This window comes from Buteo buteo, chromosome 15 (genome assembly GCF_964188355.1).
Source record: "Buteo buteo chromosome 15, bButBut1.hap1.1, whole genome shotgun sequence".
NCBI classification, from domain to species: Eukaryota; Metazoa; Chordata; class Aves; order Accipitriformes; family Accipitridae; genus Buteo; species Buteo buteo.
Window position 1 is genome coordinate 22,229,474 of NC_134185.1, and position 21,395 is coordinate 22,250,868.

The following is a 21,395-nucleotide window of genomic DNA, read 5'->3' on the forward strand; positions in this document are numbered from 1 at the left end:
GACCAGGTTGGAACCCATTCATTTTGCCAGGGCAATAGCTGTTGGCCATACCCCCCTCCTCTCAGGCTGGATTAGGAAAAAACCTGAGGTTTCTATAGGAGAGTGACTGTTTCTCAGGAAAACACAAGTGAGCAGTTTTGAATTAGAGCAATCTCACAATAAGCCAGCTTTTACTGAGGGATACGTGGTTTGCAACCTGGTTGCAGCCAGATCTGATCCAGAGTGTGCTGACACCGATGACTTGGAGCTGGGCCAGAGTTTGTATTTATTTTCCCTCAAACAAAGATCAGTGCTGTGGATTGCGTGCGGTAGATGATTTTCCGCATCCTATTTTACAATGCAGCAACTGATAAGTAGTCTCCAACTTACCAGTTAGGTATGGGTATGTTACATTTCTTCAGTTTCTAAAGTATCTGTCAAAAACGTTGTTAAAACCCCTAAAACCTGTACAGCTGCTGGCAGGACGTGACCTGGGGGGACATGGCAGGCATGGTTTTCATTTGTGATAGCAAAACGGTCGTATTGTTTTCAACTGTTATAGCCAACTGCTGCTATAAAACATCACACTAGGCAATGTGGGCAGGGCTAAAGTTATTTATGTGAATGCAGATAACGTTTGGAGCATTATGGGTGGTTGCAGGGGATGGGTGAGATGAGTGGTTACACAGTGTCTCAAGCCCCAGGACACTGGAGGGCTGGTCCAGCCACCCTGCCTGGAGCCCAGGAGCCCTCCTGCATCCCAAAAGATCTGCTGGTCACACATCGGAGTACGAACCTGCCTTGTCGTGATACTGCATCCCTGATTTTTATGGTTTTTCCCTCAATAGGCTGTCACGCCAGGCTGGACAATGGCTGCTTGCTACTTGCGCAGATTTAAACCAGTTTTGGGCGTGCTGGTTCCTGGTGCCCATCATCAGACAATTTTTCCTGGGAATTCCCAGGAACTGTTGCACTATCGCACACCTGGGACTCAGATGAGCTGAAGAGCCCCAGCAGCCCGGGGAAGCACCAGCCTCAGAAAGGCCTGTGTCCAGCAGTGCCCCATATCTACCACAGATAAACTATCTGGATTTGTTTATTTAACGGGATTAAGAAGCCTTTAGTTTCCAGGAACAAACCCTATTCAGGAAACACTTGCAGTGAGCTCTGCTTTGCATCAAAGCTGACTTCCCTATAGGTATTAAAGGTATTAATTTATTAAAGGTATTAATTTATACTATTTTTTGGTTGGTTTATAAATCTTTTATTCTGAGTGGGTCAAGTTTAGCTTTGTTCGAGGCTATAGCACAAACGTCCCCTTGCAGTGCTCTGTGATGATCTTGTCTCCCTTTTTTCTTTTTGCCGCTCAGCGATAAAGTAAATTCAGAGAACATATATTTTTTTCAGAAATAAAATCTCTTTATTTTAAAATTCAGACACGTGCTTTATACCAAAACAGACGCCAGAGAGACTTGGTATTCATCCCTGGTTTTAAGCACAACTGTGGCCTTCAGGGCTATATAACCTGATACAGTGATTTTAATGAATCTTTACAACTTTACGCCTCCCTGCCGATACTCAAGATAGTTTTGCAGGCACTTCTGCAATCTTTGTCAATGGCCTCTCACAACAGAATCCAAGAAATGTCAGAGATTTCCAGGGGTTTAAAAAAAAAAACAAAACAAAGAGAAAGAAGGAAGAAGCAAAGATGGTATCTTTACAGTGTCATGTTAAATGTGGCCAGCTCCCTACCAATTTTCTGCCATGTGCATTTCTCCTCCCTGGTCTCCATGCCACCTCCATTTCCAACAGCTCTCCCACCGTCACGGCACTGATTGCCCTCCTAAAGTTCCTCCATTGCCAACCTCTGCTTTGTAACAGGACCTGTATTATTTTCAGAGATTCTTGAATAAGAAGAGTCTTTAGTAAGAGCCGTTAAGTCCTGATTTCATAGGAACTCTGGCTTTTGGGCAAACACTTCCATTATTTTTCCTAAGTCTTCCTGCAGCCACAGACTGTGGTGGCACATGGAGTCATGCTTCCCGTAGCTTTCTGTGATCCACTTCTTTCTCTGCTGCTGTGTGCTCCTTCTGGCAGCGAGTGCAAATGGCTGGTGACAGCCTCCGTCAGAAATGGGTACTATCACCTCCCAGGTGAGCAAGTCCATATATGTATTACTTCTGGTGAGCTTTGTGTTCAGGCTGTTCTTAGAATCTGTCACCTTTCCATTAAGAAAAATACTGCTTCTCCACTGAGACGCCAGGAACCAAGGACTTACTCAGATGATTTTCACTCTAATTTTCCTTAATTCAATTGTAATTAATTTTCTTTAAAAAACAAGAAAAAAATCCCCAACCCACAAAAATCAGTTCCAAATGCAGAACAACAAAAGCGTGAGGGTACACAATATTGGTTTGGACCATAACCTAGTTAGAAATTATTTGCAGAGGATTACTGGATTCAGGTTAGAATTTCAAATGATGTTGCAATCAGGGATCTGAGATTTTAATCTGGATATCTCTCTGCTTAATACAAATCATACCCTTATCGTGGGCCAGATTTGCTGCCCAAGACATTGATGCTAATTTTAAAATTTCAAAATAAACTGAAGTATTACTTATTGTTACCTTATGTCAAGTATTTTCAGCCTACAGTTTATGAGGAAGAGAATGGCACTTTCATTTTTCTTCCTCACCCACCTTGTTGTAAGAAAGTTTTTCTCAGTTTTTTCCTTTTTTGTTTTATGTTTCCCTTTCAAAAAAAACAATGCTTAATGTTAAACTGGAAATGTTGCATATTACTTGTAAGTATACTGGACCACAAGAATGTAAAAATAACATCCTATGTAAAGGTAGGAAAAAAGTATGGCAACAAAAGCTGGTATCTCTGAAATGAGGTGGAATGGTGTTTGTGTCTGATTCTGGCAAAAAATATTTTAACTGGTGAAGCTGCAAAAATATAGAGTGAGCTGTGGTGACACGAGATAAGTGTTAGCACAAGTTAAATCTGTTCTGATAATTATCTAGGCCTAAGAAAGTAAGTTCTTTTTCTTGAAAACAAAGTTTCTGTTTATTGTTCTTTAAACTTTGAGGGAAATTTATCCAAAATTCTGCCATCCTAGTGTGACAAAACTGCTGACTAAAGAAATATCTTTGACACTGCATTAGTGACTGAAGGCTCCCTGTCCAAAGCAGTGGAGAACAGGTCTTTGGAACTGAATCCACAGAGAACAGGATGCCCGTTTGCCTAAATTAGTCAATAAGAAAGCACATATTCAGTTTATATCTTCAGTCTTGCTTCTCTTCTGGGCTGAGGCTGTACTTAGTAAAGATGGCTCTACACAGCTGGGTGCTATATCCTTCCTACTCTTGGAAGGATTTCCCAGGGAGGTGAAGAATGAGGGTTTGAATCCACTCAAGCTGAGAAGGGAACTGCACACAGGTTTCCCTCCTTCTGTAGAAGAGCTCTGACTCTTGAGGTATTGAAGACTAAAGGAGGAAAAGGCATGTAGGGAACCTTACTGTTGAATAGTGGTTAGGCACTTTCAGGAATACGAAGCATGTGACAAAGGCTTTCAGGACTAGCGGTCCACATTTAGTTGCCTAAATCCCATGCAAGTCTCTTTTTGGGTATGATGCATCTTTCTCTTTGGGCCTCAGTCTTTCTGTATATCCAGAACAGTTACAGTGAGAGAATAAATTCCTCAGAGCCTGCAAAACACTGATCTATGGTGATAACCTGGGCTGTCCAAGGTAACTCTTAATGAAATATGGTTGAGGGTCTGGTTCATGTCTTTCCTGGGGCTTACGGTAGCAACAGCATCACCTTACATAGGCATAGTACCAAAAATGTTCTTGAAAACGCAGAATGTAACTTGGGATGAGTTGTTACTATTACATTTCTCTTGAAGGCTTTGGGAAACACATGGAAAAAGCCAATAGCACTTTGCAAAAGGTAGTGGTGGTCAGAAGATTTAGAGAGAAGGATGCATTGCTCACCTGTTCCGGCTGGACTAGAGAAACAAGTGAAACACAAGTCTACACAGGAGTCTGCTTTAATCCATCATTCTACTTTATGAAGCATTTTCACCACACAGCATTTTCACCAATTAGCATTTGATAGCAGTTTAAGTAAGGGCCACAGGGTTATCTAAGGAAAAAGCCAACAACCTATTTCATAGTCACTGACTCCTCATTTGGCAGCAGTGCTCTTGGAGGGCTTGGGTAGTACCCGGCAGTTGCTGAGCTATTTGAGGAAAATCGTGTAAATCTATAATCCAGTGGTAAATCTGAAAGACAGAAACATACCATATCTGATTAGCAACACAGCCCGTATCACATAAAAAAATAAACCTGCTGTGAATAGGAGTACTTCTTAAGGCCTTGAGCTGTTTGCTCACCAGCATTAGAACTCAATCAGATTGCGTGATCACATATTTATCTGACATCTTCAGCTGTCCAGGGGATTGACTTTCAGAGTTTACTCAACTGCAGTAAAGGATATTCAGTTCCCTGATTGCTGAAATAATGCTAGTCATTGAAAATGATTTAACTAATGCTTAAAAACTAAACAAAAATATTCATTGAGCCTAGACGGAATTTCCCCACCAGAACCCTTTCAAGTTCATTCTTCAATTTGTCACCTTTCTCTTTTATCTCATAAGAGGGCTATGTCTAAAACAAAGAAGTCCTTTTTTTTTTTTTATGGCTATTATAGCAAGATTCCCCAAACGGACCCACTCTTAGACCTTCTTGCAGTCCAGTGTTAACAACGTAATTTTGTACCAAGCATTCTTAGAAATCTGCACTTGTAACTTGGCGTACTCATCACTTCCAATCTGCAATGAACACTGAATGCATTAAAATAGCTCTGAACAGTCAAAGCTTTCTTTTCTGTAGCTTTTAAAAAAAGTCTTTGCGGCCAGCAGTGACCCGCCCACCCTCACAGCCAGAAAACTGATACTTCCCATGCTCACCTCTTATTCAAAGTTCAAGAAACCAAATTAAAAAAACATACAAATAAAACTTTATTCAAGAAACAATTACCCTTCCAAGAAATGGAAAAGAAAACCCAACAAAAACAAGGGCTAGCTCCTTCCTAAGTTGTCTGTTTAGAACCAAAGCGAAACATAAAAACTATTACTCAGCTCATCTGGACAGTAAGTTATTAATGACAACTTTTTTCTGTTGTTGTTTGGAGTAAATTTGGGGTGATGACATCCTCTCCCTATACACTACAAATTTTTTGGTGCTCAGCAGCTTTTGTGAAACAGAAAAACACAATCTTGGCAGTTTCGGCACAAACAACAGGAAGTTCAGGTCTGTCTCACAAGCGACTCGTACGCAGGCACCAGGACTGCATCCAGGTCTGCAGCTTTAGAACCATATTAAACATAACTAAAGCAAGCAAATTAGTATTTAGATCCAGCTGAAAGATCAGATAGAGGATGGAATAAAGTAGGAATGGGAGGAGACTTGATTGGAAGCGAATTACGCTTTATGAAGTGGGTTACTTTAGCTTGTCAAAGAAGTACATTTTCTCATTTTGTCTGAGTCAGGGGAATCTCTGGAGCCCACTCTGAGCACTGCAGAACAGGCAGATGTTTTTCTAGTCTGCGGAGGGCCCAGTGGATTTACTGGCTGCTGAGTCTATTTATGACAGCTCTGTTTAAAACAAAGGTTTCCAAAATAACAAATAATAAGAAAAAAGAAAGCAAATATTTCTGAATATCTTTATAAGCTATAAAAACCAAATACCATACAGTTACTTTTATATAAAAGCTTTCACTAGCTTTTTAGTCTAGCAGTCAGGAGTCTCCCAAGAGTGGTTTAACCGAAGAGCAGCACAAATGAGGCAGACTTACTGCAGAGTTGCTTATGCTGAAGAAAAGAAACAGTTGGATCAAAACAGTAATTTTGTTCATATTTCCTGGTAAACTAGCTTTATACAATCAGCTTAAACAACAAACCCATTCTACGCACAAGACTCCAAAAAAGAATAATCCCTTTTTTACATATTCAAACCCCAATCTATCCATTTAAATTTTGCTTTTGTCTGAGCAAGCCGACTTTGGAAGATGATCAGAAGGTATCCATATTTAAAAATATGGCAACACTGCAAGTTGCATGCAGCATGAAGCAGATACTGTTCTTCACTCATGAAGCTGGTTTTATGTATCACAAACAGGAATAATCTTCCTGTATTTCCAGTTTTCCTCCTTTTTATCAATGGTTGCATTTGCAGCGTCTGCTTTGCCTGGAATATGCCACATTTTATATTACTGCTTTATTTCTGTGATGTATTTATGAGAAAGCTCTGGACTGATCCAGAAAGGCATACTTGGAATCTTAGTGGCTATAAATAAACACATGGTGAGGAAGAGAGGCAAGTATACAGGGAAAGAGAAATGAACATTTTTTTCCTGGGGAATGCAAAATTTATGAAAAAATGAAAACCCAGAAAATGTCTTAGATGAAGACAGCTGTAAGTTCATTTAAACTAAGGTCTTTGAAATCTTTACAACTTTAAATGAATCGCCATTGCCCTGGATTGCAAAAGGATCACGTGAATTGTACAGCAAAGCTCAATCCAACATCTTTTGATGTAAATGGCAATGGTATCACTAGATCCAGCAATACTGGCTCATCAACAAAGAACCATGATACAAGTCTGGAGTCTGCCTCCTGGACATAGCCGCAATTCATTTTGTATCTGGTCTTATTCCATATTATCACTGATGACATAGAGAAGAAATAAGCAGCTCTATTTTGCTAAACTGAAATGTTTGCACAGGCCACAGCTTGATGCAAAAAAAAAGATACAGTATTTGACAATAAAGCCAGTCTCAGGAAAAAAAATAGTTGCTTATTTCCAAGTTGATCGTTTTCCTAGTGTTTTTGCCAGTAAATTTCTCCAGGTTTTGCTACTATGCATGCTCCAAACTGCTGCTGTCACGGCAGACCTTTGCATCTTGGCACCCACTTCTCATCTAACCCTGATGGAGAGTCATAAATTAGGCAGGGGGCAGATACCCAGTCCTCTCTGAGATATAATTTGACAGCGAGGCTCTAATCAGTCCTAACCTACACTGATAATGAATTCAGCACAAACTTCATCCAATATTGCCACTACCCTAAAAAACCCACCAAACCCTGAACAAACTAAACAGCCTGAGGCTGTAAGAATGAACTAGCTGGCTCCACCCGATTGCTTGAGGACCACAATCCCAGAATTATTCTATCCTACTTAGGTAATTCCACCCAGACTAATTTTGTTCCCAAGACACATAGGATATTTGCTTTTAGAGACAAAGACTCCTAGAAGTCAGACACGGAGGGTCTCAAGGTCTTTCTAGACCCTTTCTAGATCTACAGAAATGTCAGTTATTAGATGCATCACCCTGAATTTCTGTCCCACTCCTTTCTTTGCTCCCACACCAAAGCTTGAGTGCAAGTGAGTGATGAAATCCAGCCTCCTTTGCAGTGACCATTCAGTGTTCCAGCGTTTCCCAACGGCTTGGGCAGCCCTCATGGGTTATATCCCTTAGCCTGAGCTCAGAAGCAGGACTCCTGCCCTGCCCTACCTCGCCCGCAGGACTCCAGCAGCCCTGGTATAAATAAAATGGCAATGATGACGTTTGAACAGTAACCACTGTCAGTTACTGTGTTCCAGCTGCTGTGTTCCAGTTACCCAGATCCAGGTATTAAGTGACATTAATTACAACGTTGTGCTATGATGCTCATGTATACCCATATCCATGCATGTATTTAACTGTTACTGATGGATTTATTTCATAGTTATTAAGCTGACAACATCTCAATGTCTGTGTGCTGTCCAGTTAGTGTAAGCCAACTAAATGAAAGCCACAAGCTTTTATCAGAAGAAAAATTAGAGTTCCAGCCACAAGGAAAGAAAAGGAAACCACAAGAAGAACGGAAAACGTAATATTCTCGATGAGTGATCAGGAAAATATTTGAGTAACTGAATGGAAGACAATTATAATCTAATCCAGACACAGGCCTGCTTGATAAACTCAATACTAACGTCTAATCTTTTTTTTGAGATTTCCCTGAACAAACCAATACATTAAACAAATATAATCCTAACTAAGCTCTTTAGATGGAAAGCATTTTCTTCAATTAAAAGCACAGTCCAAGACTGAAACAGATTTCTCCCCAAATACAGAGCAGAAATGTCAGGAATCATTTTGCAGTATTGACCAACAAAAGCAAAGCCAACATTTTTTAATCATGACACCACAGCAGCATCCCCATGACGAGTAAGAAGCCCTACAGAAAGCAGAACTCCCCCCCCCTCTCTGAGGTCTGCTCCCTGGCAGTCAGCAGGGCTGGAGCCGTACGCTGGAGAAACCTCCTAGTAAACGGCAGGGTTGTGTTCTTAAGTGAATCCAAACATATCCTCCTGATTGTCGCCAAGGAAAAGGCACAGGGAGGAAAACTAAAACCTCATCAGCGATACCCAAGTTTTAACTTGACAAATCTTTAAACTGCTTAACTGTGGCAAATCTCAGAAGAGACAGACAGAGCTCTATCTTACGGCTCAGCATCTAGGTGGTATAACTATAGGGGCAGACCATCAGCCAGTATTAATTCTTTTGCTTTTACAAGAATTCCAGTAATTTACATTGGCTTAGAAGCTTTGCCATAAAACTTTGCTTATATTTCAAAGCTGCTGTTGAAGAAAATTATTAATTTAAAATATTAATTTCTTAATGGTAACAATTTCTAATAATAATTTCTTAACAGTGGAGTAAGCACAACTGCTGCAGGAGAGCTCACCAGTTTGGCTGGGCTGTTGAGGGATCTACTACCTGACTTGCCAACCTACAGGTGAACTATAACAGGTGTTGTTTTTTTAAAATACTAAATGTTTTTATCTCCTGACCCGTTTCTATTTTATAACAGTCGAAGCAGTGCTTGCAGCAAGAGCTCAGAATGTAAAGGAGCGTGCTAGTGGTAAAAAGAAAAAAAACCTCAAGGTCACAAGTAGATTTATCTGATAGCAGTTATTTTTAGCAAAACTTCTAAGGCTGATTTTCCTAAACAGGACGTCAGATGTTTGCTGTACCAAAACAAAGCGCCCGAAATACTGAAGTCAGCACGAGGAAAGTGTTCCTTCTGTCAATTGCATGAAAGTCATTGCTGCTGTCTGCACACTCTGTGACTCAAAAGTTAGAGGAGGAGGAGGAGGAGAAGGGAGGGTACCTGTGCGGGGTGGTATAGGAAAGGGGGTACTCCTCAGTGCAGGTATGCTTTATAGAAGGAAGTTATGAAAACTTCTGAGTCTGGATGTAGCTGGCACTTGCAGTGTGCTATATGAGCCAGGGCAGCCAAGAAAAAAGACTAAAACTAGCCTCAGTTAAAATGCAGGTTTGCTGCTTCAATGGCACCTACTTAAGAGCTTTTGCTAACACAGGTGTATTGGTCGGAGATCATGCCTGCGGCTCTGCCAGTAGACATCTGCGGCATGAGCTTGGCCTGAGAAGAGTTTCACTGCCACTGGAGTTTATCACTGGTCACTCTTCTGCTGTATCTAACACAGAATTGGGTGACACTGGAGAAAACCCAAGTGACAAACTGGGGAGATGTGGAGCAGCAGCCTTGCTCTCAGAGTTTTGCAGAGGGATGAGTGCCCGGGAGAGGGAAAGACCATCCCATCATGGTTGTTGCTATTGCCCGTGGTGTGCAGTTTCACCACAATTATCTTGGGAGTAACAAGTCACATTACTTTGGGTCCACCCTACGGCCAAGGAACTGCTGACCCTGGCTTGAACGAAACAGCTGTGCACAAGGCATGCACTAAACTCACATCTGAGACTGATAGAGTCTGCAGCGAAGAAAAGCCTTAGAAATTCCGTTACTGTTTTGTGTTTATATAAGAAAACTCATTATTTGTATGTGAGGGAAATTTCTCTCATTTTTGTTTAAGTTTAAATGGTGATTTTTGGAGATCCTTTGAGAAAATAGCCCTGTGTGGTTCTTTGCTTGATCTGGAATCAATCACAAGAAAATATTGGACTACAATAATTTTAAATATTTAGATGAAGACTTAATCTAAAAAAAATCCTAAGAGACTGCCAAGATCCTACTAGCAGGTGTTAAGTCTTTCAGGGATCTGTTAATTAATTTCTGTCTGAATGACTCATCCTGGATCTAAGGGCAGTGGGAAGGGCTTCTGAGGTAAGTTGAAGAAGTTAGCCTGCAAACAAGCAATTGTGTGAGATGACAGGCATTTCTGATTGATTAAGAAAAAGAAATAAGTTGCATTTTGAGACTGCGAAGGAGCTATATTAAGATCCATGCAGTGATAATACACCCCTTTACTTTCATTTTGAGGTAAACTCACCAAGATCAACCTTACTCTTCAAACTTGGGTTAATGTTGTCATGTTCCCCTCGTAAAACAAATGTTTTCTTTCCTTTTCCCTATTTTTTCCTCCGGATGGGTGACAAACATTGCTTACCTTAAGGTAAAAAGCCACACACAGACACACATTAAGCTTTTTAAGCAGTGAAGACAAAGCCTACATTGTTTTGTGTGTGTGTGTTACCATCTTAATCCAGAGGGAATATGTTAGGCACCAATCCAGAGTACATAAATGCTTCCAGCAACTTTTTCTTGTACATGTGAAGTTGCAGGTTATGTAAAATTCCAACCTGGTCAAAGAAATATTTCCTGTACTTGGTGACTTGCCTATTTTCACTGTTTTTCACACTCAAAAACTATCAACACTTCGTATTACCACCAGTGTTTTTAATGAAGCAATCTAAACCCACCCCGTAAGTCTGCGATCTAGTCAAAACCCAATTATAGCTTTAATTATAGCCTGCAAATGAAATTATGCTGCCTGACTTGAAGGATAACTTTAAAGCAGAAATTACCGAGTAGTTTCCCCCTTTCTTAATGAGTTGCTCATGAGTTCTCCCTTTAATCTTTTAGAGGTGGCTGTACTTTGACATCTCACAGAGCAGAATAACGATGGCAGGAACATTTCTGTCAGTTATTGGCTAGGAAGTAATCTTTTGGGTTCTGCATGATTTGACACGGCCTTCAGGGACACAAGTCAATACACCTTTCTGGAGGAGGAAGGAAAGACTGAACAAATTGTAATACACTGAAAGCTGTCCTTTTATGTTGAAAATTACCGTCAAGTAGTCAAATACTTTGGGAAAGTTGGGGTCTCAGACCCTCTGGGAAATACCTGGGTCCTGAAGACTTTTTGCAAGCTAGTTCTGATCTATTAAATAATAATTTGTTATGATTGAAATGCAGTTTATTGTCGGTTTCAGTTGTATTTCGCAGCTGAAAAAATAAATGGATTATATTTCTCTGTTGTGTTGAGCATGTTTTTCTTTCTTTTAAATGAAGAACACTTAAACCTTAAACTAGTTTTCTGGAACAGATGAATCAGATTTACATTATCTGATGCTTTTCAATTTACATATAGAGCAAGATGCTGTTAATACCTTCAGAACACGTATCTTCTCTCTAGTCAATTATCTTTACTACCTGCTTTTTTACTTGCATCAAAACCTCAGAACCAGAAAACCTCAGAAATGTTGCCATTGTATATGTATACCAATTTTTCACCAAACATAAAAATACCTTTCTTGCATAAAAAGTTTCATTATAAAAATGACCTCTTTGGCCTTTTAGTAGCAACTACCATTTATAGCAGCTAAGCCCCGAAGCAGTTTAAATCCTCAAAGCATTTTTATAAACTTAAGTCTTTAGATGGTATTGTATAGTCTTACACTGAAGCTGTTAAGTAAAAGCATGGTTGTAAGGTAAGGCATTAAATAGAAGAGATTACTGCTAATTAACAAGTAATGTATAATATAGATAGTTCTATATGTTTAAGGAAATTATATGCTATTATTGTATTATTTGAATAAGAGCACATAATTATCACTCTAGTTACAGGAAAGACTAATCTAATTTTAATAGGAGCTGGATTTGACTTTAAATGATGTAATAGCAATGAAAAGACATAGAACTAATGTATTAAAATATGGGGGATTTTTTGTTTCATTTCAGCAATAATTATGAACGATACCGTTCAGGATATAGAAGGGAGTATGTGGCTACATGCTTAGTGAAATTCATGACTTCCGTGGTAATAGTTGATTCTTCAAGGGCATTCACCTTTAAAATACCTGTTGAAGAAAGAGCGTGAGGTTTGCAATTTGTAGTTGATCTGTGACGGGCAGACCCATGTATCTGCGACCCACGCTTTGCCAGTTCTGGCGCCCCAGCCACAGCTGCCTTGGGCTTTCCATTGTGCAGATAATTTGCAACTCTAAGCAGAAACATGAACTTCTTTGCCATGGTTCACTGGCAATTTTATCATTATATTTATACAGCAAGCAGGCTGACGACTCAAACTCCTGCAGAAAGTGGCAGGGTACAGATCTGTAGATGCCTTTAAAGAGACAGCTTTGGTAATTTATAACGGAGATTTTTCTCTTGTACTAGCTAATTGAAATAACAATAAGGCATAAAGAAAAACTTATGCACACATATGGGCAAAGCATGATAAGATTTCGTATAGCATGCAGGATTTTAAAAAAATGCATTATCCTCATGCATGACACAAGCTTAGTTATCAAATCTCCAAAGTGTGAAATGAACTCTGCCTCCATAAAACATTTACATTTGCACAATTTCTTCTCTGAAATACAACTCTCTTCAGCTGCAACATCGCTCAAACTCCTGTTCTTGCTTGCAGTAATTTTTAATCCTATGACAAACCTTACCATTCAGAGGTTATGAGACAAGTTGAAGAGATTACATTAACAATCATGAAATTTATAAAAAGCTCTTTTTGGGTTCTCCTTATTAGGATTTAGAGCTCACTCTCTTAAGCTTTTCTTTGCAACAAAGAACAAAACAAACATACCACAATTCCCCCATAAGCTCTAAAACTGCACAGTTGCTTATCATTGAATTTTTTCAAGTGGGACTTTTATAAAAATACCAACCATAATAAGATTCAAAGGAAAAGAATTAGCTTGAAATATGCATATCATTTTGGGGATCAAAGAATTGTTAATCAAATATCCATCTGAAATGGTAGCACTGGCTAGTTATTTTAGTGACTTTTTCCTACAAAAACTTGCTTAGAAAATAAGATATTATTTATATTTGATCTTCTTTGTAAATCAGAGAGATCTTCTGTAATTATTGTTGGAATACCTATGTGATGCAGGACATATAATTATTTATATGCATATCTGCAAATTTGATCAAACAGCCACGGAGTAGTGGTTGCCTGCTCCTTGAACGTAAAGTATTCAGATTATTCAGGTATGATAGATAAGAGTACCCGCCTCTACTTGGCTCATACCAAACTTTCTGAAGTGGAGGAGAATGTATTAGAAACTGTGGTTTATGCAAAAAGCCATTTTTCTGACAGACCCCTATACCTTTTAATTTCTATGTGTGAGCTCAAACATAACATTCCCATGGTAACAGATCCTGGTTTGAAAAATTTGGCTTACGATATCATTGTGCTTGAAAGTGCTCAAAATCTGTAAGGGAGCTTTAAATGAGGAGAGATTCAACAGCAGAAAAGTGAAGAAACAGATGGATTTGTGAACAAGGCATGTAGAATATGAGTAGGGGCATTGGCTTCTACTATTTTATTAACCATGTACTGTCAATATAATCATGAGCTCATCAGCTTTCCAGTATGTGAGAAGAACTGCCCTGCTTACTGGAAGTGGGTAAGGAGAATTAGCTCATAAAAGACCTATGAAATGTTTAGAAAACTTTCAACTTAACTCATCTCTTAATATTACAAAGATATAACCATAATGCTGCTCTTCAGTTAAACCTTTTTAATGTTGTCTTAATGTCAAGGTGATAATGTCTTAAATGAAGAGTTTTATTTGAGCTCTATCTGATTTCCACTCCAAACTGAGGAGAGTACACAGAAGGTATTATAGAAGATCCTTTCTGTCCTTTGGGCAATTTTAACAACAAACAAAATGTCCTTCTTCATGCACAAGGAAAAAGCCAATTTCTCTTCAGGGACTATCAGGGGAGTTTAGATGACAAACTGTGACGCAGTAATCTGCAATCCCACTAATACTTTCCTTGCCAGAGGCAAGATTAAATTTCAGAATTTCTAACACATCTTTGAATGGAAGCCCCTTTTGAGTCAGATACTGAATTTTCAAGTAAAGACAGGAACAGAAGTGTAGAAGAATGACTACATTCGATTAGCACAGAAAGCTAATGAAGAATGGATTGGGTTATCTTTTGTCCAAGCTGTCATTTTACTAATTACACATACAATTTGTTTACATGTTCTGTTATTTTATAGTTTGAATGGCCAAAACCTGCAACAGCAGCATTCCCTGTGAAACCCTTTCCCTACAGTGCTCTTTGGTAAGTACCATATTGTTCCCTTTAGTTACATGTATAAATTCTTCAGGTGAAACTATCAGAAGGCATCTGCACCAAACTTACAACATGTTGGTGAAAAAAGAGAACTGTCGAAGTTGTTTCTATTCCAACTTCTCAATCCAGATCAATAGCTTATTTTTAACTTTTTTAACATATTTGCTCTATTTAAGAAAAAAGAAAACAGACTTGAAGGGTTTTATTACCCAAAATGAATTTCTGATAACTCTCTCAAAGGAATTCTCATATGAACTTTGATGCAAACTGAGTTATTTTTGTAAAACACCACTACTATTGAATAACGTGGAATAATTTTTGGAATAATCTTTTTCAATGAAAAATGCATCTTGAGAAGTAAACCCAGCTGTTCTTTACGCACAGTTATACGTTGCACCCGAACAATCGATTCTGAAGTCAGCACAGCAGCAATTGTCTGCCTTTCACCAAATATTTTTGCAGATTGCAATCTGTTGGGATATTTACTTGCACATGGCACTTACTATGGCTCCCACAGACGTAACAAAGGCCGGGTCACACATCGCTGATAGCAAAGCCCTGGTGAGCCCCCGACTCACGGGAGGCTGGAGCACACCTCCAGGGGGGCGGCCGCTCCTTCGGCTGGGTCGGGCTGAGCCGGGTGCTGGTGCCGGGAGCTGGGCTCGTACGGTCGGCACACCGGCAGCCTGGCTGCGCGTTTGGGCTCGGGGGATCTGGAAGAAAGGCCTGTGTTTTTGCAGCTTGGCAGTGGAAAGTCCTCTGCTGGTAGTTAAAGGAGATGAATAGAAGAGGAAAAGCTGGAGTGCATCAAACTCGCATAACCCGTTTGAATCTCTTCTAGCTAGTTATTCCCAAATAGCTGCAGCTAAGCTATGACTTACAACTGCAGCCAAAAACTTCAGGGCTTGGCAAAGCAGGGGCTCTCACAGCTTGCTGTGACAGGAGTCAAACAAGGTATTCGAGAGGAGTCAGGAATTCCTCAACATCCATAATAATGAACATCTGCTCTTCCGCACAAACAAACAAGAAATACCTCTCTCTCTAAGAAACCAGAGATGTTCTCGTACCTTTAGCTTTGAGTCTGCTCTCAGGCGCACAGCTGCAAGTTAAAAATGTTATTTTTCCCCTGTCCTTTAGCTCTGGGGTACAAGTTTCACAGACACCAGCCCCTGCCCCAGCACCGGCACACACTGTCCCTCGTATTGGAGGAACAGACTTGGCAGGGGCTCCACCGCCGATGATGGGCAGCTAAGCTACTTGGTAATTTACACAGATATGCCTTTCTGGTTCTCACCCCTTCACCTGTATCTGGAAACTTGGCGGTACGTTTGCGGACTAAAGCCTTTTCTAGCCCTGCAAACTGCGCTGTGGTTGGGGGGAGCTGGCGGGGAGGCACAGTTTCACAGAGCGTGGCTGACCGACGTGCTTCCTCTAGACCAACGCTTCCAAAGCAAGCCACAGAATGACTCTGGAAAAGGTACTAGAAGGGAGTTTTACAGAAGTTACCTTTCTCTTGGCAACTTCCCGTGGTAGACTTGGGCTTTGTGCCTTTAGGCTGAAATACAGAGTGCAACATGGCAAATATCAGAAGCATCAATAAATTGTGGCACCGTATGAGTTTTCTGTTTTGAGATATCCTTACAATGTATGTACATGTGTAGAATATGGTCGCAAAGAACAGGTCTATGACGTGTTCTGGTGTAGAAATAACTGCTGGGCAAATCTGAAATGCTCTCTCATAACAACTTTTTATTCCTTGGTCTTAAGCATGAAGTAGGGAACAGATGCTCGACAAAGTGGTTAGTAAACTAAATGGTTGCTGTGTTCACACAGCTAAGCACCTCATTCATTTAATAATTTGTTTATTCCTTTAGATATGGTATATCAATAAAGTTCAGTAATGCAAAATGATAAGATTGAGGATAGATAGATAGAGGGCTTCACCACCACTTCATAATCAACCAATATGTACTGCAGTTGCAAACTTATTGCAGTATTACTGCTACAACTATTGCTACAAACCATCCAAAATAATGTATGGTCCCTCCAGGGATAAACATTAGTGCAAATCAGAAGATCAGCCATAATTGTACCTTTGACGCAGCTTTGATGTAAGAAGGTAGAAAGCCTGAGCTGGTTTCTCAATTAGGTGAATTTTTGGAGAACAAGACATTGATTGTGATGGCCTTGTTTTCCAGATAAGGAGAATGTTTTAGGCTCCAGCTCCATCCATAATGATGCAGTTTCAAAAGCAATACACACATTTAAAATAAAAAAATAAAAGAGAGAGAAGCATAGTCCTAGGCATTCTTGGCTTCATTACATTCTTGTGTTTGTTCATCTCCATTTCAACTGTAAGGGATAAATGAGATGACGGAGGAAGGATAACAAACCAGATCTGAGAGAAACATATTTGGAAGTGTAAAAACCCCAAGTAACTTTGCATGTGTTTTGTTTCCTAATGTAACTCATCATTGAAAGCAGAAACAGCAAAACACTGTGGTGAAGTCCTGACCAAGTTCAGGAACTCATCTACAGTCTGTTAAATGTTGTATCCTATTTCTAACATAGGATAAATTAAACCTCTAATATTTGCAGAGACAAACAACTGATGTATCAGACAACTATTAAAAGCACAAACATTGAAATAATTAATAGGCACTAGCATTAACTGTTGTGTGATATGAACAGAGTATTTTTGAATGTATTTTGGATATATGTAATCTCAAAAATAGATCTACAGTATTAAAAAGTTACTATGAATACTACATGTTCATAAAAAAAAAAAAAAAAAAAGCCATCTTCCTTACCTGCTATTGCTTCAAGACTAGGGATTGCAATAGTGCTGTAAGTGCTAATACATTTACAGGACCATGTGCGAACTAAGGTTTCCTCTGCATTTTCCAGGCCTGGCAATCTGTCCACGAAGAAAGAGCCCCACTGTTTAGATACAAAGTAAGGAGCTTTGAGCTGATCTCCCTGAAAGAAAAAGAAATAAATATGTAATCTTAAAAAAAGGGAAATCTTTCTCGTTCCAACCACAAGCATTAATTTAAGAAACTCCAGTGTTTCTCTGATTTTCTGAGAAAACTTTATTGTATCTCAGAACCAATGTGACTTTAAAATATTGTAAAGAAAAACAATAACTATCTTCCTCCCATAAGTCCCCAAGCTCATGTTTACACAATTTATGGATTCCCTAGGATATAAAAAGTTGGCTTTAAATATATTTCTCTTACAAAATCTTCTCTTTTCCCTGTTTTCGATAGTGTGAATAGCCTGCTCCCTTTCTCTGCTGGAGAAGCTGGGTAAATGTGACACAGACTGTAATCCAGCCTGGACCTCCTCCCGGGAGAAAGGAGTCTCGTGGCGCTGGATGGAGTAACTGTGAAGAACGCATCATGCCACCTGTGTCGTGTTATCTGTTCCTGAGCTGAGGAATGACTGAGAACAGAGCTGCAGGATCAATGCAGAGCCATTCAGTGAAAAATTGATTTTTTTCATGTATATTTTCAGACAACAACATGTAGACTCATTATGTTTTAAAGAAAGCATTAAAGCAGCATTGGGAAAACTGAATTTTTTAGCAGTTCATCTTGAAACCTGCTATATATTGCCATGAGCAGCCAGAAAAAGCTCCAGGAGGCCTCTACAGAAAGATGAAAAAATGGAAAACAAAACTGTGAGCTACATACACTATAGAAAATCTGTTGAAGTCATCTGAGTGCAAAGTAACTTTTCAGACCAGCAAAGCATAAAAGAACAGATATCCTAGTGTGTGCCTCCAGATTCTTGAACTTTTGTACTTTATTTTTTATTTAACCCCTTTCTTAATAGTTTTGAGAATCTGCTGAAATAATTTGTGTGTGTGACAGAAGTCCATGGCTTTTGATCACAAGAAAGCCGTTGATCCAGCCAAACGACCATGTCGGTAAACACAAAACCATTCTTTTTGTTATTCTGCGTAACAGTTTTTTCTCTGAGCGTAGCTGGGGGTGGGGAGGAAGTATTGATTTGGACAAATATAGATATTGGTTTCTATCTATCTTCTGATGTAAACAGGTTGGAACCAACTCCCCATCTTTTGTTTCAAAACCAGCAGTTAACTTAAGAGCTGGGCTCTTTTGTGTTTGGTGGTTTTTTTTTTTTTCCCCTCACACACAGGGACAGCATCTTACACTTTTTTTTGGCCAAATCTTATCTTTCCATGCAATTCCCAGGACTTCACATCAGTTATAATTAAATGTAGATGCTACGCTGAATTAAAATCTGTTTGCCTGCTGGATGACACATGCAGAAAACTCTTAAGGTCGTTCCAGCTGTTCAGGTGATTAATGAAAACAACCCCAGTATTGGCCCACACAAGCGTTTGCACAAAAGACAGGGCCTCATTTATTGACAGGAGAAAAAATTTGAGGCTTCTGCTTTTTGAAATGTATAACTGGTTCAATAGGCAATTAAAATTGCAATCTGAGGAAATGAATTGATTTTTTCAGAGGTCTGATTCTCAGAGTGGGAATTTCTTCCTTGTTAAGGAGGAGGGAGTTACATTTTGGATTTACAGCCCAAGCCCTTAATAAAACCAAACCCGGTTAGATATGAGAGTTGTCTTCAAGTCAGCTGGTAAAGAACTCCCATCATTTTGCTACTAGCTTATCTCCACATTGACAAGGGTGGTTTGGTAATGATGCTAAATCTTCATCTCAAATCTGAAAAGAGCTGTCAAAACTTTGCCCCCATCCTTTGGAAACATCTGACATCGCTCTCCCTGCCATCTCTAACTGCTGCCTACACAATGTCCATATCTCACCTGCAGCATATGCAGCCTGCAAGGAAGGAAAGATCACATACCATGAAGCCTATACACCTGTGAAATGAGGCAAAAGTCCCCTGGTAACATCGCTACTCCTCGCACGCCTGGAGACAGACGTTCAGCAGTGGGGCCAAGGAGCTCTGGAAGGTGCACCAGCCACTCCTGTAGTCCCCAGACACAGGGCTTGCTCTAGCAGCAGGACAGTAGGTCCTGGGAAGTGCTGAGCAATTCCTCTTTCCTATCCAAAACCCCCAAGTGTGTGGTTTTTCTCTCGGTATACTGGTTAGACAGTAGCAGGTCAGCTGTCTAGACTTCAGAGAAATAACGAAGGTACGAGCATTCCCCAAGTCCCAATGCTCTCCGCTAAGTTAAACCACCTGGAATACTTCTATCACCTTTGCTTTATTAACTGCAGACAAATAGGGCCTGTTAACAGAGCAGACAAGAACGGATGGTACTGATGGCTGTACGCTTTGTGCCAAGGTAGTAACAGCACCCTTACTGCCAGAAAAAACAATGCTCAAAATACAGTTTTGCCAGCAGAATGGCAAGTATTTGAGGTGTTTCCGCCAGCACAGCTGTGCTGGTCACAACAGCCAGATGTTCCCAAGTAACACAGCCATGCTGGGTGTGCAAACCTGCCACTGGTCTAACTTTTGCACAGAACCTGCCCTCCACAAGTCATGTGCAAATATAAAACATTTCACCCACGATCATTACAGCTAAACTCCAACATGGATCACTATAAGCAGACTTCCTTTAAAATAAAATGCATTTCACTTCAGGATATTGCTTTAAGGATATGGCTTTAACTCGCCAGGCTTCACAACAGACCATCAGGTTGGTCTTGAATATACTGTTAGATTTGTGTTAAACCAGAATAAAGAGACAGAGCCAAAAGGCACAGAGGAATTAGCCCTTGTCTAAGGTCATGCTGAGGGAGTCAGGGAAATTCAGGGGGTTAAGGGCCCTGATCCCCACAACCAACCAGCCACTAGGCAATACTGCAAAAATTAGTTTTCCCTTCTAACTGCAAAAATATCATCTATATCTGCCAATAACTTCTTCAATTTCTACTCCATTCATTCCTATAGCCCAAGGTTTTTACACGCTGACTAGCTCCTCTGTAATCGCTTCCCTCGAAATCCTGGGATGAATTCCATCTTTTCTTCGAGTTTTCATTGATGGAATTGATCACACATTTAAAGAACAGAAGGCAAAAACAAAGCCTCCAGCCAAGCAAACAAACCCCCAAATCTGGGGGGAATCTCGTTTCAACACAATGCTTGGTATTTTATTTTTCCCCTGCATGCTGCAATTCACTTAGGAGCCGAGTAATTGCATGAATAGTTTTTAGTTTGCTATTCTGCTCATTTGGTTATGACTCATGCACTTGAAAGAACTGCAGTTGTTACCATAATTTCACAGTTATGTGTATCTGGCTTAGATCATGCATTTAATTGAAGGGAAAAGACAAAAACTGCTAATGAAAATGGAAATTACTAGCCTCCCAGTTTGTGTGCGAGGAGGTTGTTTTCTTCTCCTCTCTGTTAGTGATGAAATACCAGTCAAACAACTGAAAGCAGTTTTTTGTAATTTCTTTCTGAAAGATGCAATTGCAAATTAGAAGTAATACTGTATTTCTTTAATAATATTTTGTAAAGATTGATAGAAGGGAAGACTGCATCTTGTATTAAATATTCAGTCCCTCTCTGCACACACAGCATGGCATGGAAAGTCTGCAATAATAGTGTATTTTTTTATTGCCAATGAATGAGAAGGCTGATAAATAAGACTAAATCTAATTTGTTAGTGCCTAATTTTCAAAGACACCTGACTTTGTACAATCCTTTGAGTTGGATTTTCTCCCCTCTTAACCAAAGGGCTAATGGGAGAAGTTGATTAGGGGAATGAAAATAAAACTTTCATAGGCTTGTAAAGGGAGTCCCTTTGAACTAGTCCTGTTAAGTCAGTGGTGTCCAGTCAACTGCAGAGATATGGATGTGACCTGTTGTTCAGACTCCAGTGAGCAGCATGGTAATGAAATAACACCACTGACCTGCCACGGCCCCCCTGGTTCAGATTCCTTTAATCAACGCAATTCATTTCTCCCTTGCTTGCTTGCTGTCACTGGTAGCGGATGTAAACTGAACAGGGGTTGTGGGTGGCAGGGGTGGTGT

General features: G+C 39.9%; 1 protein-coding gene across 1 annotated transcript in view; it reads right to left on the reverse strand.

Moving 5' to 3' along the window:
- Positions 1–1,592: 1,592 nt before the first annotated feature.
- The window catches only part of NT5DC1 (5'-nucleotidase domain containing 1), a 151,682-nt gene continuing 131,879 nt past the window's right edge, over positions 1,593–21,395 (reverse strand). Inside the window, exons 11-12 of the mRNA XM_075046768.1 lie at positions 17,213–17,381; positions 1,593–4,267 (exon numbers count right to left, since the gene is read on the reverse strand). Coding sequence (XP_074902869.1) covers positions 4,149–4,267; positions 17,213–17,381 — 288 coding nt within the window. The 3' untranslated portion in view covers positions 1,593–4,148. The remainder of the gene's footprint in view (positions 4,268–17,212; positions 17,382–21,395) is intronic.